Source organism: Talpa occidentalis, unplaced genomic scaffold (assembly GCF_014898055.3).
Source record: "Talpa occidentalis isolate TD23 unplaced genomic scaffold, MPIMG_talOcc4v2.1 talOcc4.10, whole genome shotgun sequence".
NCBI classification, from domain to species: Eukaryota; Metazoa; Chordata; class Mammalia; order Eulipotyphla; family Talpidae; genus Talpa; species Talpa occidentalis.
In genome coordinates this window covers 73,309,757-73,335,037 of record NW_023600993.1, presented here as the reverse complement: position 1 = coordinate 73,335,037, position 25,281 = coordinate 73,309,757, and the positions used below count along the sequence as shown (strand labels likewise).

Below are 25,281 nucleotides of genomic sequence, written 5' to 3'. Positions count from 1 at the left end.
CTCCAAAATCTGATTTCACGCTCCACTGTGCCATGACACTCCCCCAGGTTGGGGCCATCTGGCTGCAGTTTGCTGTTTCCAGACTTCCTAGAAACCCAACTGCCTCCCTTCTGTGTCCCAAAGACAGACACGGGCATCTGTTGCATCTGGAATGTCTGGGAGCCTCTGGTGATAAACCTTCCTTTTGCTATCCATTCTGGCCTTTTATTTGAATAAGAAATAACTTCCAGGAGGCTGGACACACTCTCCACTTTTGGGGTTTGGAGAAGCACCCCCAGTCTGCACAAGCTGAAGCAAGGAAGGTCCATCAATCACCAACTTGACTTTTCCTCCCCTGTCCCCTTTAGCAAGACCCAGGGATTTGGGTCAGAACTGTTTTAGAAGGTGGTGGTCTTTTTCTTCTGCTTCATTTTTGAATCTCATTTGACACCCATCCATCAAATCTTGTTGATTCCACCTCTGTGGATGGCCACTCTGTTGCTATCCCCACAGAGACTACCCCATGAAGGCCCCCGTCACCTGTGACCCCTAACTTTGCTTCCCCCACTTCAGCCCAGTGTGTTTCTAGGCAGCAGCTTAAGGGACACTTTTAGAAGGTTAATCCTCACTACCACTAGCCCCAGCCCCAAACATACACACCCATTTAGTTTAGCCATTGAACATGAACTAGGGGAACCAAGAGTAAAGGAAAGAATGTGCCTTGCCCTCCCTGGACTCACCACACAGGAATGTGTCAAATGGGGAAATTAAGCCTAACAGGTGGTTGTTCCATGTTCTGGCATTTTCCACTGAGTTGGAAATAAAGTCTTACTCCCTCACGGGGGCCCTTTCTAACTGGGTCCTCAAATCCCAGTATTCATTCTTCCCCTCCACGCAGCTACACAGTGCTGGACCCTGTGGGGGCCCAACTCATCCTCCTCTTGCTTCCTGCAAGCATGGGCTGCTCAGCCCCTCAGGCATTTTCTTGCTGAATTCCTCCCTGATTTTCCAGGTGAGTTCCCATAGCTCCCTTTGGAGGTCTTCCTAGAGTTCTGGGGAGAAGCTAAGAAGAACCCTTCCGAGTCCCTTTTCCTGAAAGATCCATGCTGTGAGATGATGCACACAGTAGGTACTCATGGGACTGGGACTAGGGAGAGAGCAGGAAGGGAGGGGAAAGAGGGAGAGAGGACAGGGGAAGCACGCGGGGACAGGAAAGACAGCTCAGGAGACAGAGTGGCTGCTCCATAATGACTTTCCCACAACTTTTATTGAACACCTGCTGTATACTGAATGAACCTTGGAGTAGTTCCTGCCGTCTATATGCTGCCAGATTACTGAGGGAAATAGAGAAGACAGATTTGCAAACTGATCCCCATCCTAATGAGGCCCTGGGGCTAAGCTCACTAACTAGATTGTGGAAGCTAAAGTTTTATTTTTGTTTTTCTCCCATAGAATTATTTTGGCTATCTCTGATACAAAGGAAAAGAAACAGGCGTGGTATAGAAGAGTCAATCAACAAACTTAACTGAATCTATTACTGAGTATAAGTTACATACAATTCACCCTTTGCAATGTGTAGCTCTATGAGTTTAGACAAACATACTCAGTTGTCTAATCACCCCCGACAATCAACACAAAGATCATTCCGCTCACTCCAAAACATTCCTCCTTTGTGCAAAGTCCCTTCCCCTCTTCACTCCCAGCTCCTGGCAACTACTGATCTGTTTCCTTTCTCTGTGTTTTTTCCCAACATTGTCATGTAAGTGGAGTATCATAGCACTTATACTAAAGAATCATTATTAATGCATTGCTTGACCTAGTTCTATAATACGTGTGTGTCCCCACTTCCTTTTGATACATTTTCTTTTTTTTTTAAAGATCTATTTATTTATGCATACAAGAACTGGGGCACAGGCCAGAGGTGTGGGGGGTGAGAGGATTCACCAGAGACAGAGTGGGGAAACAAACAGGCAGATCAACTGAAACACACTGCTAAGGGGAACAGCGGGTGAGTCAGGAGAGGTCTGCTGCGCCATGTGGGTAGCTCCCTGGCCAGGGATCGAACTCGTGCTGCAGTGGCTGTGGACCACTTCATAGGTTGTGTCTTAACCCCTTGCACCAATAGGGAAGCCCTTTTGATACATTTTCTTTGGCTACCTCTGCATCAGATAATAAAGCCACATCATCATTAAAGAAAACAGATCGTCATTTTTTTTTTTTTTTACATCAGTTTGTTACTGGACATGCCACATCTTGTGGGCAGTGCTTCTTACCCAAGGGCAGTCCCTGGAGGAGCACTAGTTCTTTGATCTCCTTTGCTCCAGCCCTGAGGCCTTGACCTTGGAGCTTCAGATTCATTGCCACTATAGCTCCTTCCCCTCCCCAACCTCCATGAATCTACAGCTGCTGGGGGGCGTAGCCTGCTAGCCCCACTACAGCGCTGGGAGGACCACCAAATGTGGGGGTGATTCCCAAGCTGGGGCAGAGTTCTCCAACCCCTACCCTCTTCTGTGAGATGTCTGGGCTGCTGCTTCCTCCCCATGTCATCACAGAAAAACCCTCTGACCTTGTTAGGAGCCTATGCATATGAGAGACATAAGCTTAAACCTCCCACAGGAAGTCTGTCTGTGACTTTAAATTTCTTTTAGAGGTATCATGGGAGTTTTTAGGAGTAGCAACGCCCCTCAAGATGCACCCCACTATCCACAGCTCTTTAGCACTGGGGTACAGAGATGGCCCACCATGCCATTTTGTGAGAGTGTTCTCGGTCCTTCTGAGATGTCTGTTACAGCTCAAGGAGAAGGGAAAGGAGGCGTAACTCAATGAGTAGACTTGATTCTGAACTAGAAACTTCTGGTACCAGAGTGGTGGAGGAGGAAGAGGACCCAAGAATTTGAACAAATGTTCCAAATTACCTGGATGTTCCATTTCTTTTTCTTTCTTTCTTTTTCTTTTTTTTTTACCAAGTGGTTGATGGCTACTTGTAGAGTATGTCAAATGTTCTATCCAGTCAGATTTCCTTTCTGAAAACCTTCACTTTGAATTGAGTTCCCTCGAAATCATAGGTATGGTTTGGCTTGTCTCCACTGATAAGCCCCGTGGCAGTGTAATCTCAGATGCCAAACAGATCACAAGAATGCACACGGCTGGCATCTTCACAAGATGAAGCTTTCATCGTATCAAATGTGCTGTCAACCACTTGTCATCCTCATGCCAATGGGCTGACTGGCATTGGTACCAGATAATTTAATGAAAATAAATGAAGTTTTTGAATTTCCTGGACAGCATCCATTTTAAAAGCGAGACAAACAGTAGCCCAACCCTGTGAAATGTGAAAGTGAGCAAGTTAAATGTTCATTTCACTTATTGAGGATTTTTACCATGGTTTTTAGATAAGTTTGAGACCTGGAACCAGGAGGCTTGCCTCGGTCATCAGAGGTATATTTTGTGACCCTGGAATCTGACCAACTCTCCTCTAGAACTCCTTTCCTACAGAAAACTGTCACTAAACCACCCTGTCCACCCTTTTTGATCTACCTCTGTCACAGGGGAGCAGAAAAGTTCAAATGAGAAGAAAACTATTGGATTCCACGGATTAGCAGCACCTGTCTCCTTGTAAAAAAAAAGCAGGAGGACCAACTAGAGACTGGGAAAAACAAGACTAAGACTAGGCCTCCCACATCTTTGCTCACAGGACATTAAATGTCTTTGAAAAAAAAGCTATTTCCAAGTTCTTAAGTTCAGGGCAGTCTGGAAAACAATCGTTCAGATCTCTGATGGTCCATGTCATGGCCCAGTGCCAGGAATGTCATAGCTGATCTTGCCTTTCGGGGATTAACACAGGGAAGTATTTTCTCAGGTAAGTAGCACTTCAGATCCTTCGGGCAGAAGAGATGAAGCTGTCCACCTGGAATGGAGCATCCATGGGGAAAAGAGGCAATTCTACATTAGCAAAGGTACTAGGCCAGCTGCAAGGAGAGCACAAGAAACCACTGCATTTATTCAACAAGCCCTTGACCATAAAGTGTACTTCCTTGCTGGGTGCTCTAGAAACATCCTCATCTCTGCCCTCAGGGTGTACCCAGACGGGAGCTCTGCCTTAGATAGCCATGGAATTAGAGCAAATCCTCCCAAGTTGATTTTCTTAGTCACCAAAGCAAATTTCTCAGTCAGGTACGAAAGGAACAGAGTGAAAAACAACTTTCACTTGGCCCTGGAATGGGTGTCCTAGATGTTTTGGTTCTTGCCTTTGTAAAGCAATCTTTGAACCATTTTTTTTTCCATTTCAGGAAAACCAGTCTGTGACAAAGTCTGGATGAGGCAGGAAATGCTCACAGCATCTTTGCCCCTGTGATGTGCATGGCATCACCCAGAGCCCACCAGTCATGGCTGCTTGGAGAGACAAGACTGCCCAGTCTCTTGAGCCTCCTGAAAAAGGTTTGCAACAAATTTTACCTTTGTAGGTGAGCTCCCACAGGGCAGAGGCCTGCAGTGAACTCCCAGGCTAGGGGATCCCTTGCCCAGCAACCGGAGAGACAGCAACTCAGATTCCCAGGGATGGTTATGGAGGGTTCTGGGGCCACAGTTTCCAGGTTATTTTTGAAGAATTGATGACTATTAGGTCCCACTGAAGCGAAAGCTCAGCGTGCAAGTTAGTGAGCCCTCGTCTCCTAGCTCCAAGCCCACCCTCCTCTGCTCTGCTCCGGCATGCTGGGGTGGACTCTGCAAACCTATTTCTGCTTTGCCAGCTGTTCCCAGTTAGGCTCTGCCAAGACAGGCAGTAGTAGACGACAAGGCTGGAGGAGAGGGGTGAGACCTGCTTCTTTGGCTTTCTGTTCCCACGAGCATCATCCCAGCAACTCTTCCTGTTTGCTTCCTCTTCGAATAGACGACTTCCTGTTCTAAGCACAGCCTTGGTCTTGCTTTCCTCTGACAGTGGCAGTGCCTCCCAGCAGCAGCATCTGAATCCAGTTTGCAATTTTCCCGGCATTTGCCAACAAGCCTCATTGCTCTCTGCCCCTCTGAGACCCCAGCATCCCCTCTTCAGCAGCCACAGCACATTTCCCCCCAGCTCAGAGACACTAGCACCCGGCCCTCCTCTGAGGGGGTTCTCCATTTCAGCTCTGGGGAGGCCTTTCCTGAGTGTTTCTGGCTATTCCAACTTCCTTCTCAGTTCTACTGCCCCCGGCGTGGCTGCTGCTTCCTGTAGCTACAACCTCCTAGTAGCTTCGAGTTCTTTTTATTTTTAGCTTGTATAGCTAGCTGTAATTTTTAATTCTTGTTATGAAAGTAACTGATGTGTGCTCTCTGTCACTGGACTCCATGCCGACTGATGTGCTCAGCTTTGTTCTCTGTCCAGGGGTGGCAGGGGGCCAGGCATTGATACAGGATGGTAGAATCGGATCCCACTTAGCTCTGTGAATTGGGTAAGCCGCAGCCTCCTGAAACTAAGACTGCAAATGCTAACCCTGGGCAGAGTGCAGCCATAGATGTCGATGACGCACTTTCACAACACCACCTCAGTTTCTTGCCGTGAAGCATGTCCTTTCCTCTCACATCTGTATTGTCTGTCAGCTCCTGAAGGGACCCTGGGTGCAGGTTGTTTTCAAGGCTTCGTCCAGATCGGACAGCTTTCATGTCTGGCCAGGTGCAACGCTATCCTGCTCACGACACCTGGTTTCATGGGAAGCTTGAAGGATGTCCACAAGGAGGTACGAGTGATTGGATTTCTGCCCAGCCAGGAAAAAGCACAAGAAGTAACTGGCCCCTCTGTCCCGGCCACTCCAAGGAACACGGACTCCCTGGAGATGTTAAGAGCATCTAAAGCTGTGCAGTGTGGATTGTAACCCATTTCTGGCCACATATGTTGCTGCCTTGCTGGCAGATTTGTTGGACATTTGGAGACTTTGTGCTCGGAGCCTGGCTCAAGGAGGAAATAGGCTTGAACACTGTTCTGGTGGCAGAATGCGAGTGGCCTCCTGGGAGTGCTCCAGCAACCCCGAGCTCTGTGCAGACCAGAGGGCACAAGTCACATGTATGTGAGAAAGTGGCCTGGCAGAAAGCCAGCTTCACCTAATGATGACGCATCTTGTGCGGCTAGAGGACCCGCGTCCTCTCTCCTTTGCACTCAACATCAATAGATTTGTCCCTGAACAAAAACTACTTAGGGAGACTGCATTTGAAGGGTCCTCACCTTCACCAAAATTAATTTTTCTTTCAGTGCTCACTTATCCCTCTGGCCCCTTTAGCCAGGGGCATCCTCAGCAGCAAGCAGGGGTGTAGACCTGGCCTTTGGAGATCCACGGGGACTCCCCACTCTGGTCACGCTGAGCACAACCTGCACCCTGAAGCCTCTGCACCCGCTCCTCTTTAGATGTGTCCTGTTTGTGTGAGTTTGCTTTTGTGACACGCCGTCCCTGGCTGCTGCCTGGGGCCTGGGAAGACCCTTTCTGCTTGCACCTGGCAAAGAAGCTGATCTGCTAAATGTTCTAGTAAGTGAATGCATGGAGACTTACAATCTCTTTGAATGACAGCATTGAATTCATACCATCTGGACCAGGCTGAAATTTTTTGGAGGTCCTGGGTGCCATTGGATTGATGGGAACTAACCCGCTTCCCTGAATCACATTCCCAGGATGGCAGAGAGGCATTTGCTTTCTATTTCAGCAAAGGAGTTCTCTATACATCAAAGGGCTAGACTGGACATCTATTTCTGATAGCCACACCCATACATGCCAGATGAACATTATTTATGGGTTGTCTATTTAATCACCAAATAATCTTTTCTGTTACAGAGGAGGCTAGTGATTATATTCAGGCCCAGAAGTAGAGGGGTGACTATGTCCAAGGGGGCTGTGGTCCTGGCACCCACAGGACACAGTGCCCTGTGCATGCACTGCTCTAGGTCATGAACTAGCAGGCAGCTTGGCACAGCTGTGCCTGGGTCAGGCCCCCTGTCCATTCACAAAGCAAAGACTGGACAGGAGCTCAGAGACAGGACATCAGCTTTACTGGGCTGCCTGCCCCTCAGACCGAGTTTGGACTTACCCCAGCTGCATATCTGAAGGTCTAGGGAAATTGTTCCCCCTCTGCAATCTCAGCACCCCAAGCACACACAAGGTCAAAGTGCAGGAGCACAACAGCCAGCCTGTGTGTGACACACACAGGACAGTCCTCTTGCTCTTAATCCTGTCCTCGGGAAGTTCCTTTCTCCCTTGGATGTGTGATTTTAGAAGATGAGGCCTCGATGCCTGATATTCTCATGTTCCTTCCCCGGAGGAGCCTTCCAAAATGGTGGTAGCTGATGGGAAGACATGATCCCACTTACAAAATTCTGGCTAATTCAATCTTTCAGGTGCTCTTTCATCTGGCCTCTGTCTCCCTTATCCATCCCTCTCCTGTTCCACTCTCAAGTCATAGTGATCCCAGCTGTCTGCCTTGTGCAAGCTGTCCTTAAGGGACTGAAGGTCTCCAAGACGGTCCTCCTTTCTTAGGTCTTAGCTCCGATGTCACTTGCTCAGCAAACCTCTGAACCTCCCAGCTCATTTTCTAGCACGTGATCTCCTAGCTCCCTCTACTTTCCTTCCTGACATCATCATCATTTGCAGTCATGTCATTGTGCAATGACTGGTCTCAGTGGAGCGAGAGCTCCCTGAGGCCCAGCCTGTGCCCATGCTGCTCACCACAGTGTGGGGAGGGCCTGGCTGTGCAGAGACACAGATGCTCATGAGCACGTGTAGACTGTCTGGATGGTGCAGCAGACAGGTTCTCTAACAGGCAGGAATGTGGGAACAGGGTCAGCACGCTCTGCATTCACAGCGCCACGCTCCCTCAGCTAGGACCTCGGCACACAGCACACACGCCTGTGGGCTCACAAGAATGGCCAGTTTAGTCTGACCCTCCCTTAACCATCACTTTCGGAGAAGGGAGTGTTGAGAGGGTGTGGCCGTGATATAAATTTGCCCAGGTGGCTTTAAGCAGGGCAAACACCAGTGAACTGAGGCTCACCTCAAAGTGCTGGTCCCTCCCAACTCTCTAGGGGAACCAAGTGAGAGAGAGGCCAGTGGGGTGCGAAAAAGCATGGGGGAGAATGCCTCCCATGGTGTGAGGATGAGGTGAGGAGGCCTCGAGCTGGGGACCAGGCTCAGTGCGTGTCATGGGGGCCGCCTGGCTGGTACCAGTTTTCCGGTCTGAATTGCCCTCATGAGCAACACAATCAACGGACAACCATCCCAAGCTCTTCAGATGAAGAGGCGCCCAAGAGCACCCCACTGAGTGAGCACTGTGTGCTTTGGCCGGAGTTCTTTACAAAAAAACTACAGCTTGGTCCACCGAGGATGCCACTCTGCATCAGGAGACACATTACAATCCTTTATAAAGGTGACCTTCCCAAAGCCTTATAAAGGATGCACAGTCAGGATTTTAATATCACTGTGCACAAGGGACCCTCAGTGGGTCCCCTTTTTTATTCTTTCAAGACATTGACACTTGTCTTGAAACTCTAAGTTGAAAAGTTGTTTAGGTTGCAAACCACCCTCCTCCCTTCCCATCGTTTCCAGCTTGTTTTTGAGAGAAAAGTTAAGCGTTTCAAATCAACTGAAGTGAAAATATTAAAAAAAGCTCTTAATCACCACAAACTGGTGTATTGTTCCTTGTGATTCTTTTCTGAGGATAGTCCCTGGCGGTTTTAAAAACACAGCTGCAGTGCTCCCTCCCTCCTTGCCTTCCTTCTGCAAGGCTGAGAACGGAGCCCCAGGAATAGCAGACCCTCAGGCTGTTCTTTAGTGAGACGTTCTCAGGCACAACTTTAAGTGCTATTGGAAAGACAGACTCCTCTGCAATTATGAACTGTGCATATGGATTCGTGACACTAAGGAAAATATTTCTGCTTTCAAGCAGTGAAGAGGGTTATGTGCTCCACATATATTTCCCCAGATTTAAATTCTGGTGAAAGGTTTCTCTTTCTGGTGGCCAGCCTTAATGAGCAAAGGCTTTGTGATGCTAACCCTTTGTGGCTTTGTGTAGTCCATTGATGCTATGCATTTCCAATCTTGCACCCAGTGCACATCCCTCTCGTCAATGCTTAAAGATGGCATGTGATCTCCATGCAAACTCATCTACTTGTCTCTCTTTGAATGAGGAGGTTGTGTGTGTGGGTTCTGCCATTTTAGCAACAGAAAGGGAGCAAGACCAAATTGGAGAATCTCAAATTTCCACAGAAGAGTCAGGTTTATTTTTACTAAAAAGTCCCGTTTTCAAATAAAATGGTAAAAAATGAGTATAGTCAAAGAAGGATGTTTTATATTTAGTCATTTTACAAGAGATGCAACTAGGGAGAACCTTCCAGAATGGCATGGGGTAACCTTAGAAGACAGTGCCAGAGACACTGTCCGGAATTCCATAGTCTGGAATTCTGTAGTCAGAAGTGCATGAGGATGTTATTTCCAGGGAATAAAGATAAACTCATATCCTCGAACCCCTCACTTCAGTCAACTATATTTTTGTACTGCCCACCATTTTAAAATATAACAGGATTCTGCTGGGTTCCCAAATAAAGAAGCATTATGAAGTAATAGCCTGGTCTATGTGACCTTGCCAACTCTCAGGTACTGCTGACTCATTTGAAATATGATGCTTTAGAAATAGAATAGGTGTATTTGCTTAGAAAAAACTTGGAAAAAATTCCATATTTATGAAATTCAAAATTCAAACAATATAGGATCATATTTTCCATATCAGAACAGGCACTGTAAACAATTTCTTTTTTAAATTACGAACAAAATCCTCTTCTTGCACATGGAAAGAGACCTGTCTTTAGGAGGTTTAATTTCTCAAGAATGAGTTTTCATAAATTGTCTTTATGAAATGTAAAGCACCCAAATGTAAAGCACCTGTCATGATAATTAAAATTAAAGCAGTTGACTTCACCACGGAGCTATTTAACTTTCCTTACTCAAAATGAAAAAAACAAAGAGAACTTTCCAGTAACAAAGGCTGACCTGATCCTGCAGGGGTATAGGATTATGGGAAACTGAGGGCCTCGGGTGGCAGAATTGTTCAACTCATCACACCTAAAGGCATCATTTTAAGCAACTGTAAAGAGATTGTATTTGAAAACCTCTTTCCAACACTTCTGTTTGGAAAGAGGACATTGGTGAAAATTCTTGCTTATATCAGGCTGGAATTACTACCTGCATTCTCTCTGTAGCTGTTACACTTCAGTTCTACGGATCCATAAGCTGTAGAGCTTCTGCCCAGACTACAAAACACAAACTTGTCTAGAGCCTGGAGTGGGTAGTCAGAAGCCAAACTGAGCAGAACTGTCTCTTTCTGCAATCAACTATAAGTGGTCCTGGGGCCAGACTGCCCTGTTCGAGTATCTCCAAACATCTCCATTTAATGGGCCTGAGAATCTTCTAGATGGTGTCACTGGGGAGTCAGCACAACTTGGTTACATGCCTAAATCAATCATAGGGTTGACTCTGAATCTTTCCAATTCAGAAGAAGCAAGGTCTGGGGGGAGATAAACTGAAGGTTCCTATACTACCTGTGATTATAAGCAAATTTGAAGCATATCCTTCATTGTGTGAGATGTAAGAGGGAATGTTAAAACTACCCCAAGAATTCTGTTTCAGTTCCTTAGTTGTCAAACTGCCTACAAAATATTTTGTAAGTTGGTAGCACCTCAACTTGAATTGCATAAAATGGGATCAGTTGAGTATCACTTCATTACTCGATGCACTCGAAAGTAATAAAATGCTCATGTGCCAGGTTTTTTTTTTTTTTAATTCCTTTGAATTAGTGCAAATTAACAAAGTGAAGCTTTAGTTTTGTCACCATTGCCATCTTCATGCCAGGAGGGAATTCTATTATTTGTTTAGAGGAGACTTCAGTGGCTTTTCAATACTTCCTCATGTCTTATTCAAATCAAGCTGCCTTTGAGTTCAACTAGAAGTTTGTTTTTGACACCCACACCCCAGGACCCTGGCTGGTCCACTCGGAGTAGATTATTCCTCTGCTTGTAACCATGGGATCAAATGAAACCAGGAGATATTCATGCAACAGCTTCATTTTCAGATGTGAAGACTGAGGTGAAGGGAGGTGAAATGACTCATGTCTGCCTTTCACCAGAGCCAGCTGCACGTGAACTCCAAACTCCAAACCAATTACTTAAGATGAATACTGGAATCAAAGGATCTTAGGATTCCTGCCCTTCTTACAAGCATCGTTGTATCCTTGCCAATTATTACTGTGCCCTGCGTGATTTTAGTGAAACCCTTGCTATGAGCATGTCCTCGGATCCAAAAGGGCAGGGGATGCATTTTCTGCTCAGTTGAAGAAAATCATTTAGTTTATTCAGCAAACAAGGGACAAACTTTAGTGCTTAGATTCCTTTTAAGCAAATGACCTATGGTTAATTAATATCTCCCAGCTTTTATCCTTTAATCTCTAGGTTTAAATTCTCCAGTAGTAATTTCACCTAAACCCATGCCTGTAATCACAACTGTAGACAAAAGCAAGCCTTCCTACAGCAATGAAAAAAAAGGGTGCTCATTTTTTTCATGCTAAACTATGATATCCAATTAGTGTGATAATGGTTCCCCCCGCCCTTAGCAGGATAACTGCATCTTTAAACATATTTTTCACATTCAAGTTCTGTCGTACAGGCATATTCTAGAAGAGTGAATGCAAACAGGTTTTGTTACCCATTCATTTGTGACTTCAGTCATTAATATAACTGTATCTTATCAACACAAATGCTGAATTATACATTATGTAACTTTCCAAACACATTAAATTTTTAAAGACACCAGTAGGTATGATCATGTCACAAAATTAAACTGAGCTACAGGGTAGATTCCATAACTTCATTTAATATTGATAGCAGCTGAATTTAAATTCCAAAAAAGCAAATACCTTTAATAAATTTGGTGTGAATGATTATATATTTTGATACAACTATTATACAGGTGTGTATATATATATAAATCTATAGGTAGAATTATATACATTTCAATATATACCACACATATTTTTTTTCTTTAGTAATACAAAGCAGCTTTGCTGTAGATAGATGTGCAATGCGACATTAACTCCTGAGTAATTTAAGGGATCATTAATAAACTACTGTAAATTCGGGCCTTTCAGCTAAAGATCCAGTAGAGTCTGTAACAAAAATGTGAACAAAATAATGTTCAAAAGTATGCGTTCAGTTATGTGTTCATTTTGTGCTTAGCAATAAAAGCTTGAGACTGTACAGTAGCCATTTACATTTGGGAAAATTTTCTCAAATATTCAAAATTTAACAAATACTCTATTTGTATGGATTTATAGAAGTTTGAAGTGATGTTATCTACATCCAATTTGTCAAGCATGGAGGACTTCAGTCATGATTGAACAGAAATTCCCTTTTGCAGAATACGACATTCTGTGTAAACATCAGTGTGTAGGTATTATACAAAGTTCTGATTCAAAGGATGGAAAAAAGAAAAAAAATACAACGAAATAATTTATAATGCTTTTCTTGAGATACAGCCAGCCATATAGAAGGAATATAAAAAATAAGAGTGTATTCTGGTGAGAGGAAACCAGATGAAAGTCATTTGAGGGAGGTCTGGTTAAGTCTCCCACTTTGGGAAGTCCCAGGTTGACTTGGCTTAGAGAGTCCAAGTCAATCCAGCCACATCCATCTTGCCACAGGGAACAGACTCCACTGTGCGATAGGAAGAAAGCACTATGGGGAAAAGGCCACATTCAACTGCCATGGAACAGTACGAGCTGCCCATTAAGGTCGCCATCAGCAAGCCAAGCATCCCAATCCCAAACTCAGGCACTAGGTATGAACTGGTGAGGTGGTCCTGGAAGCCTGCTTGTGTCGGCCTGCAGCAGGAGGGGGTAGACCCCAACCCTCGCCTGGAAGTGTGTCTTGTCTCGGAGGCCCACTTCGACGAGAAGGCACTGCATTGGTAGATCTTCTGTCACCTCCAGCTCTATCCTGTCCCGTGGCTGCTGTAGTCAAAGACTCCTTTCTTGAAGAATGGTGAGAACTCACAAATGGTGTGTTTTGAAAGGGTCAGCCCCACTTTGTTGATGTGAAGGGGAGACGTCACAGATTGGAGCATCACACTGAAAAAGTCTCTGAGGTATTTCTGAGGAAGACACAAATGTTAAAAGTATGGTCAAGACATTGTTGGGTGGAGTAAATTAGAGGAGAAGAAATGTCCAGAAACAACTTCGCCTCCACCTTGAAAGAGCTGTCACCATCATTAGAAACAGCACATGGGGATCTCCTTCATAGCCTTAGGTATCATCAGACCAATGAGAAAACATAGCCATGCAGGTGACATTTCTTTGGCTCATCACTCTGGTTCATAGTAACATGGCCTCCAACCTACCTGCAGATAATGCCAGAGAAAGGCCAGCACGGTGCCTGTCGCAGGGTCTGCCTCACAGCAATAGTGTCACTAATGCCCTATTTTTTTAAAAAGCCATTATCTATCTCCCCCTAAAACTCACCAATAAGTAGAAAGATGATAAATGAAAAAATAAAGGCCAGCCATCTGTACAATGCTAAATGTGCTGCTGATTTGCATTTTTTAAATAGCTTAGTCACTATCTGCTTCAGATCCTTCTTATAAACTGAAGGAAATGCTGGGGACAGGAGGGTCAATTTCAAGTACTAATATTTACAAATCACTTTGCAAATCCTATAATCATCAATCAAAAAAAAATCTTACTACAGGCAAATTTCTCTGAATCTTTGCTGCCTTCATCCCCTGCCAGCCACACGTCTGTCACAGTATCAACTGCCCTTTCTGTCACTGAACAAAGCAAGCATATCCAAGACTAGGGGTCAAGATGCTGGGAACAGAATCAGATGCGGGTGCTTGCAGGATACATCCAAGAAGAGAAAACACACAAAGATGGTAATATACTCAGGTCAGGCAAACCTTACCCACAATGGGCAATGGATGGAAAAGATAGAGGAGGGGTGCTTAGACCTACACCTTCATCATCATTTATGCTAGTTTGAAAAATACACACAATCCTATCACAAGCTTAGAGTGTAAACATAATAATTATGAACTCTGAATAACAACAAAAAATCTCTTTGAAACATGACCGAGCCCTAGTAGTGGTTCCCAGAAGGGGTGATTTGCCCCACAGACAATACTCAGCAATGTCTGGGGACATTTCTGATTCTCACTCTGACAGGGAGTCACATCTATGGGGGCAGCTAACCATCCTACAATGCACAAGGTAGCTCCCACAATTAAGAATTATTTTATTCTAAATATCAATAAAGTCACATTTGAGAAACCTTGGCCAAAGGAAGTAGATTTCAGGTCTGAGTCGCCAACCTGAAATTCACATCTGAAATACACTCTGCTGGAGAAAAATGTGTTAGCTTTCTTAAAAATACTAACAAGGTGGGTCTCCCTGGTGGTGCAGGGTTTAAAGACTCAGTGTTCTCAAGTGAACACTGCCATTGCAGCCTGAGTTTGATCCCTGGCTAGGGAGCTGACTCACATGGCACAGCACACCTCTCCTGTCTCACCTGCTGCTCCCGTCAGCAGTGTATTTCTGTAGATTCACCTGTTCTGCTCCCCACTCTCTGGTGAATCCTCTCACTCCCTGCACCTCTGGCCTGTACCCCAGCTCTGATATGCATAAATAAATAAATCTTTAAAAAAATGGTAACAAGGAATCCTAATAATTAACATTACTAATAATTAACAGGTAGAGCAATTTAAAGTTTCTAACAAGCTAATTTTTTACATTTTATGGAGGTATAACTGATGTAAAACAATGCACGTCCTTTAAACGCACAATTTGATGAATCCCAGCACATGTATGGACCTGTGAAATCATCACCAAAGCAAGGTGATCCACATTTGTACCACCCCAGAGTTTCGTAGTTTCATGTTATCATCATACTCTGCCTAGACCTACCTCTTCTTATTGTAATGCACATTTTCAGGTGAGGAAACTGTTGAGGGAGAGGTAAGCAAGGTTGGCAATCAAAAACAAGTGTTTTTAACACAGATTCAATTTTCTTGGCTCAATTATTCCTAACATAGAGGCCTCATGGTAATCTCTCAGAAAGGGAGTTGAGATAGCTATCAGGTAAGTCCAAAACCAATTGCTGAAAAATGTTCTCCAGTACTAATTTGCACCAGAGAAGAGAACAGAATCAGAGCTCATCTTTTCTGGGGAAGAGACCTTGAGAAGAGCAACCTGAGAGAGAACTGAATTTCATCAAACATGGTTCCTAACAATGATCTGCCCAACTGGCCAACGCTTGCAATGAAGAGCATGTGCACAACTGATTGTTTTTAGAAGATGAAGAGAGATATGATTTAGCATGAGGAAGCCGAGGAGCTCTCTCACTTGGCCTGGCAGCCAAGAGAGAGTTGAAAGCAGAAATGGGTCTGCATGAGGTGACACCCAGCAGCTGCTCTACAGTTTGTGCTGCAGGTCCCATAGGCTGCATGAAAGTGTAGGCAGAGGAGCAGGACAATCTTGCCCTCAAGATGAATTCTGACAAAATAGAAGGTATTTAAATCAGGAACAGTTGTTGTATCAACACTTGTCATCATTAGTTCACAAACCAGGGTCCCTTAAAGGGCCAATAAAACATGAAAAGAGAAGTGGATGTTAAAAATATAAATAAAAGAAAAAGAGAAACCATTTGAGAGACTGTCCCTCCCAGGGCATTTACATTTCAGAAGAGAACTGTAAACCAGATAATGTCTTTTTCTTTAAATGAACTCATTAGCATGTTTTGATGAAAACTTGAGATACAAAGATCTGATCTGACTAATTTTAAATACCACAGAAGAATTTTTTTCTTTGCCAAATAAGTCTCTGCTTAGAATTGGGCAGCCTTGGCTCCCTTTCCACAGACTTCACCCTTGGTGCAAAGAAATGTTTTATTTAAAAAGTGTTCTCTGGAGAGTGGGCGGAGCAACATGGCGGCGAGGAGACGCTGCGAGTAAGATCTCCCATTAAAAAAAGTGAATAGGGAGGAAAAGCGGCAGGTCCCAGAGAGAACTGGGACACGGAAGATAAACGGGTGACTCCAGCAAACTGCCCGAAGAAGAAAGTTGCCATAAAAGAGGACGAGAAGGGAGGGAAGCGCAGAACCCTGCTCCCCTCCCCCGCCCACAGAGGCGGCGCTCTCCGCCCGGCAGAGAGGAGGAAACAACAAACCAAAACGGCCAACAAGAAAAACGGACACAGCAAGCGGGACTGTGAGTGGAAAGGAACTATTGCAGCCACCACACCCCGTGAATGGGAGCTGAGGCGAACCCTGCAGGATCCGCCGCGGAGGTGAGCTCCAGGCGCCATTAAAGAGAGCCCCGCCCAGGAGGAGACCAGCCCCAGCACACAGCCCCGGCCGCCCGGTAAGCCTGCGCGGAAAGTGGCACGGATCCAGACCGGATCGCAGCTGCCCAGGTCCCCGCGCGCCTGCGACCTAGGCTTGCGGGGAGACGGCGGAGGCCCTCCCTGAGTGAGCAGGAACAAGGCGCCCAGGCAGGGGAGCGGGTTTCAAAAGGCGCCATTCCCGCGCCACTGATCTGGGCTACAGCCCGCGTCCTGGAACTGAGGGCTTTGGAACTGAGACCCGGGGCACGAAATTAGGGGCGTGGGTTCCCCACGACGGTGGGGCACAAGGCAGACACAGCACCCCAAAGCCGTTGAGGTGTACCCTACCATCCCCGCTCTGCTCCCTGTCCCACGGGGTGGAAAATCAGCTCCCCAAGGGCTCTAGGAGAGATCTCTGGCGCCACCTAGCGACTTGACCCCAGCACAGGCTACTGAAGGAGCTAGTGGCCAGCTGGGGAGTTAGCCCACACCTGGCTCCTTCCGAACAAGTAGTCTGAGCCCACAGGGAGAGCGAGCACCCACAGCCGGGGCAGACCAGGCGCGCAGAAGAGTGTGCCTGAGACCAGACGCGCAGGGAGTGTGTCCCACATCACCATTTTAGAACAGGGACATTTCTTCAGTAAAGACTACCTGCAGAAGGCTTCCTCAGGAGCCAGAGGTGAGCAGGGGAAGTTCGCCCACGCCAGACCCCCTCTGGCCTGCAGTCCAAGCCCAGAGGGGAGCAGGAACCCACCGCCGGGCAGACCAGGCGCACAGGGGAGTGTGTCCCCACATCGGCATTTTAGAACAGGGACCTTTCTCCATTAAAGGCTGCTTGAAACTGACAGATGACTCCTGGTAGAACCAGAGGGGAACAGAGAAGCCCACCCAAGATGCCGGCCAGTCCCAACAACACAGTGTCCCAACGCATACGGCAAATTAGAAAACAGACAGTAGGGAGGAGAAGAACCACACGCAACCTAGCAACTCTCCAGAGAAAAAGCACACCACAAAAAGAAAGCCAGCCCCCAGATTGCAAAGACAATAACTTGGAAGAATTTCTGAGCCTTCCAGAAAGAGAATTTAAAATTGCCGTGATTAAAAAACTGACAGAAGTCATAAAGGAAAACAATGATAAGGAAAAAATAATCAACGATCAGAAGAATGCAATTGAGTCCCTAGAGAGGGAAAACAATGGTCAGAAGAAAGAAATTGAGTCCCTAAAGAGGGAAGTAAAAGAAATGCAGGAGATCAAAGAATTAATGGAAGAACTAAAGAATTCTGGGAAAAGCAATGAAAGCAGAATAGATGAAATGGAAGAACGAATAAGTAATCTTGAAGACACAGAAATAAAAAGAACCAAAACAGAAAAGGAAAGAGAAGTACGAAGGAAAAAGAACGAAGAAAGACTTCGGGAACTATCTGACTCCATGAGGAAAGGAAATATAAGAGTTATAGGAATACCAGAAGGAGAGGAGAGAGATGTAGGAACAGAGAAAATATTCAAAGAGATAATTGAAGAGAACTTCCCAAATGTGAAGAAGGAGCTGAAAATTGATATACAAGAAGCAAGAAGAACACCAAACTTCCACGACGAAAGGAAAAATACAGCAAGACACATAATAGTAAAGCTCCCAAGAATCCAGGACAAGGAAAAAATAATGAAGCTGGCAAGAGGGAAGAAACAGATAACATTCAAAGGAAAACCAATCAGGCTGACATCAGACTTCTCCGAAGAAACACTACGGGCAAGGAGAGAGTGGAGGGACATAGCCAACAGACTCCAAGAAAACAGATGTCAACCAAGAATACTCTATCCCGCAAAGCTCTCCTTCCTCTTTGAAGAAAGAATATGGACCTTCCCAGACAAACAGAAACTCCGGAATTTCATTGCAACTAAACCCCCACTCCAAAAAATACTACAAGGAGTCCTAAAGCCAGAACCTCAGAGGGACGAATAACAATGAAAGAAGGCCAAAAAAAAAAAAAAGTTATTAAAAGAATAAATAAATAAAATCAAAGGAAAGACAAACACAATGGCAAATACAGATGTTAACATATCAATATTAACTCTAAATGTAAATGGACTAAACTCTTCAATAAAAAGACACAGAGTGGCAGCCTGGATTAAGAAACAAAACCCAACCTTTTGCTGTCTCCAGGAAACACATTTAGCTACAAAAGATAAAAATAGGCTCAAAGTTAAAGGATGGAAAACAATCCTACAAGCAAATGGACCAAAAAAGAAAGCAGGAACAGCTATACTTATATCAGATAAAACAGATTTCAAACTCAAAAAGATAAAAAGAGACCCCAATGGTCACTACATTATGATCAAGGGGACAATACTTCAAGAAGAAATAACACTCATTAACATATACTCACCAAACGAAGGAGCACCAAAATATATCAGACAACTGTTGTCCTCTCTGAAAACAGACATCAGAGAAAACACATACGTAGTGGGAGACTTCAACACACCACTATCAACAATGGATAGATCAACAAGACAAAAAATAAGTAAAGAAACCAAAGCTCTAAATAAGGACCTAGAGCAATTAGGCTTAACAGACATCTATAGAACACTAAACCCCAAAAAAACGGAGTACACATTTTTCTCAAGCGCACACGGATCATTCTCCAGGATCGATCACATACTGGGGCACAAGACAAACATCAACAGATACACCAAGATTGAAATCATATCAACCATCTTTTCTGACCATGAAGGCATCAAACTAGAAATAAACCATAAAAAGAAGGCAAGGAACTTTCCTACCTCATGGAGATTAAAAACCACACTACTGGAAGACCATTGGACTAATGAGGAGATCAAAGAAGAAATTAAAAAATTTTTTGAATTGAACGACAAGGAGGACACTAATATCCTAAATGTATGGGATGCAGCAAAAGCAGTAATAAGAGGAAAATATATAGCAATAGAAGCTCACATCAAGAAACAAGAAAGAACGCAAAGAAACAACCTCATCTCGAAGCTCAAAGATCTAGAAAAAGAACAACAAAAAAACCCCAAAACCAGTAGAAGAAAAGAAATAATAAAAACCAAAGCAGAAATAAATGAAATTGAAACTAAAAAAACAATCCAAAAGATCAATGAAACCAAGAGCTGGTTTTTTGAAAAAATCAATAAAATAGACAAACCCCTAGCCAGGCTCACAAAGGAAAAAAGGGAGAAAGCACAAATAAACAGGATCATCAATGAAAGAGGAGAAATCACAACGGACACAGCAGAAATCAAAAGAATAATCAGTAACTACTATGAACAGTTATATGGAAACAAGTTTAACAATCTAGAGGAGATGGACAAATTCCTACAACTCTACAATCACCCAAAGCTAGATAAAGAAGAAATAGAACACCTAAACAGACCAATTACAATTAGCGAAATTGAAATGGTAATCAAAAACCTCCCCAAAAACAAAAGCCCAGGACCTGATGGATTTACAAATGAATTCTACCAAACATTCAGAGACGAATTAGTGCCTATCCTTCACAAACTCTTCCAAAAAATTGAGAAGGAAGGGACAATACCAAACACGTTTTATGAAGCCAACATTACACTAATACCAAAACCGAACAAGGACAACACAAAAAAGGAAAACTACAGGCCAATCTCCCTAATGAACACTGATGCAAAAATCCTCAATAAAATTTTAGCTATCAGAATCCAACAATGTATCCATAAGATAATTCACCACGACCAAGTTGGATTCATTCCAGGGGCACAAGGATGGTTTAACATCCGAAAATCAATCAACGTTATCCAACACATCAACAAAAAGAAATATAAAAACCATATGATAATATCAATAGATGCTGAGAAAGCTTTCGACAAAGTGCAACACCCATTCATGATAAAAGCCCTTGAAATTCTGGGGATACAAGGAACATACCTCAACATCATAAAGGCCATCTATGACAAGCCAACAGCCAGTATCATTCTCAATGGTGAAAAGCTGAAAGCAATTCCATTAAGATCTGGAACAAGACAAGGATGTCCACTCTCACCATTGCTTTTCAATATAATACTGGAAGTCCTAGCCAGGGCAATAAGACAAGAGAAAGACATCCAAGGAATCCAAATAGGAAAAGAAGAAGTCAAACTATCACTATTTGCAGACGATATGATATTATACATAGAGAACCCCAAAAACTCCACAGAAAAGCTAATTCAACTCATCAATCAGTTCAGTAAAGTGGCAGGATACAAAATCAACACGCAAAAGTCAGTAGCCTTCCTATACACAAACAATAAATCTGAAGAAGAAGAAATCAAAAAGACCATCCCTTTTGTTATTGAAACAAAAAAAATCAAATATTTGGGAATAAATCTAACAAAAGAGGTAAAGGACCTATACAAAGAAAACTATAAAACACTGTTAAAAGAAATAGAAGAAGACACAAAGAAATGGAGAGACATCCCCTGCTCATGGATTGGAAGAATAAACATTATTAAAATGGCCATCCTACCAAAAGCAATATACAGATTCAATGCTATTCCAATCAAAATTTCAATGTCATTCTTCAAAGAAATAGAACAATTATTGATGAAATTCATATGGAATCACCAAAAACCCCGAATAGCCAAAGCTCTCCTGAAAAAAAAAGAAGGGAATGGAGGCATCAGACTCCCAGACTTCAAACTATACTACAAAGCCATAATCATCAAAACTGCATGGTATTGGAACAAGAACAGACATACAGACCAATGGAATCGAATAGAAAATCCAGAAATAAACCCACAGATTTATGGTCAACTAATCTTTGACAAAGGAGCAAAGAATATGCATTGGAGCAAAGAAAGTTTGTTCAATAAATGGTGCTGGGAAAACTGGGTCGCTACATGCAAAAGAATGAAGCTTGACCACCACCTCACACCATACACAAAAATCAACTCAAAATGGATTAAAGAACTAGACATAAGACCTGAAACCATAAAATACATAGAAGGAAATATAGGCGAAACACTACGTGATTTGCACATCAAAGACATCTTTACAGACACATCACCCAAAGCAGTGATAGTGAAGGCAAAGATAAACAGCTGGGACTACATCAAATTAAAGAGCTTTTGCACAGCAAAAGAGACAATAACAAAAACAAAGAGAAACCCCACCAACTGGGAGAACATTTTTGCACCCAACACTAATGATAAAGGACTGATCACAAAAATCTGCAAAGAGCTGATGAGACTCAACAACAACAAAGAAAATAATCCAGTCAAAAAATGGGCAGAAGAGCTTAAAAGAAACTTCTCTGAAGAGGAAATGCAAATGGCCAACAGGCATATGAAAAAATGTTCAACATCACTTGTCATCAGGGAAATGCAAATCAAAACTACCATGAGATACCATCTTACACCAGTGAGAATGGCACATATTAAAAAAACTAGCAACAACAAATGTTGGCGAGGGTGTGGAGAAAAAGGAACTCTTCTGCACTGTTGGTGGGAGTGCAAACTGGTCCAACCACTGTGGAAAGCTGTATGGAGATTTCTGGACCTACTAAACATAGAACTTCCATATGATCCAGCAATTCCACTCCTAGGTATTTACCCAAAGGACACAGAAACATCAATTCCAAAGAACACCTGCACCCCTATGTTTATAGCAGCACTGTTTACAATAGCTAAGCTTTGGAAACAACCCAAATGCCCAAAAATAGATGACTGGATCAAGAAGATGTGGTACATATATACCATGGAATATTACTCAGCATTCAAAAAAGATAAACACATGCAATTTGCAGCAACATGGATGGCGCTGGAAGGGATCATGCTCAGCGAAATAAGCCAAAAAGAAAAAGAAAAATACCGGATGGTCTCACTCATAGCAGGAATCTAGAAAACTTAAATAAGGGACCAGGAAAATGAATAACTATAAGAAAGTGAAAATCAAAATCAACAAAAAACTATGAACCAGAGACACTTTTAGGGGGGCGGGGGTGGGAGGGGAGGGATTGGGGTCAGAATGGGGGGGCTGCAATTGTATGGGGAATATAACAATAAAATTTATTAAAAAAAAAAAAAAATAAAAAGTGTTCTCTGGAGTGACCTCAGAGTGCTCTGAAGTATAAGGTGACCATATGACCTTGGTGACTGTAGCGATGGGTGTCTAGAGTCACATACTAGGACATGTGCAAATTATTCTAGGCTGAACAAATTCTTTCTGCTGAAAGAAAAAAAAAACAAAACAAAAACAAAGGATTAGGGTTGAGAACAGAAGACAGAACTTCTAGAAATATCTTGAGGTCACATACAGAATCTCTTTTGCGGTCCCTCATTATCCCCAGCACTCTGCAAAGCCTGGTAAAAATGTTTAGAAGAAACCTTGATGGACTAAGATACACACAGAGAAATGGCACACATCATAAGTCTAATCAATTTTCATAACGTGAGCACATAAGTTGATCCGCAGTTAAATAAAAACACAAAATTTCTAGCAACTAAGTAGCCCTCCTCACAATCCTTCCCTCAAGGGTAAGCATGATCCTGACCTCTCCCAGTTTTTGAACTACATATTAATGGAATATACACAAGATACTACTTTTGTGTGCCCAGTGCCCGCTTAACAAGATGTTTGTGAGATTAAAGCACATTACTGGGTGTGGAGGCAGTAGTTTGCTCACCTCTGAGTCATGCAGGATTGGTTCTAGATAGCCACAACAAAGAACACTGCAATACAAGTGGGTCATACAAATTTTCTGGTTTTGCAGTGCCTATGAAAGTTATGTTTACATTATGCTGCAGCTTATTAAGTGTGCAATAGCATCCTGTCTTTAAAAAAAGCAGCACGGGCCTTCCCGGTGGTGCAGCGGTTGAGCGCTGGGTTGCGAAGCTGCTTGTAGCCTCTGCAGCACCAGTTCGATCCCCGGCTGCTCCCCGACCACTGGAGGAGGGTCCCACATGGCGCGCAGAACTCTCCTGCTGCCCGCTGCTCCCCTCAGCAGTGTACTTCGGTCCTTCTGCCTGCTCTGCTCCCCGCTCTGGCACTGGTGAATTTTCTCACCCTCCCGTGCTTCTGACTGTACCCAGTGCTTGTATAAATAAATAATCTTAAAAAAAAAAAAAAAAAGCAGCACACTGGGGCCTCCCTGGTGGCGCAAGCAGTTCAATGCTTGAATGCAGCGCTGCGAAGCTGTCCCCAGCCTCTGCAGAGCCAGTTCGATCCCAGCTGGCCTTGGAGCAACCCACATGGCAAGCAGACTTCTCCTGTCTCGCTCGCTGCTCCCCTTAGCAGTGCGTTTCCTCAGTCTGCCTGTTCTGTTCCCCACTCTGTCTCTGGTGAATCCTCTCACCCTCCAGCACATCTGGCCTGTACCCCAGTTCTTATATAAATAAATCTTAAAAAGAAAAAAACAAATAGCACATACATCTTAACGTGATGCACACAGTCAGTACAAGATGTTGGGAAAAAAGGTGCCAACAGACTTATTTGAAGCAGGGTTGCTATAATCCTGCATTTTATAAAAAAAACACACTATCTGTGAAGCACAGTACTGTGCAATAAGCTGAGTCAGTGTGAACATCCCACTGACTGCAGCAGCAAGGGATGCCACAGTGACTGCCTTGGTCCTTGTGTCTGAGCAATTTTTATTAATGAAATCTAATTCCATATAATGATGTTCAGTGAGGTAAGTTTATTGCTATCCTTCCCATAAAGAAGTTTCCCCTTAAGGTTTTAGGTTCAATCCAGGATCAGCCAAAGTACTAGAACTATGCTGTTATATATCATGAATATACATTACAATAATATATAAACTACATCCTTAAATACACCCATTTACATTAGTAATTTTTGTTTCCTGGGCTCAGATGTTTGAGCATTTGTGGCTGAAGGGAGAATTAAAGTTCTCTGTCAAAGATATCCCAGCCCTCCCTGTTATGTGAAATAAGTCCAGGAGCTCAGCAGTATCCCCAGGGCAGTACACTTTATAAAGAGTATTACAAAAATTGAAGAACATTAGGAGTTTAAATGGCTTATCAGGGTCAGAAGGGCAAAGTAGGAAAAGGATTTGTGAAATCCAATATCCAATTTCTGTTTCTTTCATATGACATCTTCTCCATTTAAAAAGGAAATAAAGGCAGGCATATTTAAATTTCTGTAGCTGGCAGGGGTCACAGAAGGCCTGCAAACCCTTGCCCCCCTGGTGGTGGGCGTCACGTTCAACACCCTGGATCAGGGCCACTGGGGAAGCAGTCACACCCCTGGGGCTGGGCAACATTTCAACCCTGCCTTGGATACAAGGAGGTTGAAAGTCAGATTAGGCCAAATCCTCTTTTAATAAGACTGATATCAGGAAACAAATGGCAGCGTAAGAAGGGGTCTCAGCGTAAGATGGCCTGTCATGTGTGAGAGATCCAGGGAAAGGAAAGGGGCAAAGAGAAGAAAGGAGGCCACAAAGATGGATGGGCTCGCTGGGGAGGGCAAGAGAGGAAGGCTGGGATAGAGGGGGAGACAGAAGAAGTGAGGAAGAGAGTGTGGTGATGTTGGAGTCGAATACTGATTTATGTTTTCCAAGTTCAGAAAACAGATTTAAGAATAAGAAATGTTAGACATTTATCTAGGTTATTTACTTTTTGCTATGTGGACCAACAGTAAAATATAAGTTGTTTCTTATCAATACTTTCAGAAAATCACATTTAGATGGCTAATCTCTAAGGCATATTTCAGTACTGACGAAAGGTACCTTGATTTCATAAAATGATTTTCTTTTACAGTCTGTGGGCATATTTATTGTTTTGGAAAGTCAACTTATACAGTGGCAGTGAGGAAAGGGTAGAAATCACTGGAAGGGTTAAACTGGCATGTGTGTTTAAAAATCCTCTCAAAATAAAGACAAATCCTGTGAGGGGCTATGAGATTTTAAAGGGGAGACCTGAGTACCAATGAGGGGTATTCAGGTGGTCAGACA

The 25,281-nt window shown here is 43.7% G+C and overlaps 1 protein-coding gene across 1 annotated transcript in view; it reads right to left on the bottom strand.

Annotated features, from left to right (window-relative positions):
• Nucleotides 1–9,716: 9,716 nt before the first annotated feature.
• KIF16B (kinesin family member 16B) overlaps nucleotides 9,717–25,281 on the bottom strand; it is a 286,776-nt gene continuing 271,211 nt past the window's right edge. The window contains exon 27 of the mRNA XM_037494360.2: nucleotides 9,717–13,127. Coding sequence (XP_037350257.2) covers nucleotides 12,969–13,127 — 159 coding nt within the window. The 3' untranslated portion in view covers nucleotides 9,717–12,968. The remainder of the gene's footprint in view (nucleotides 13,128–25,281) is intronic.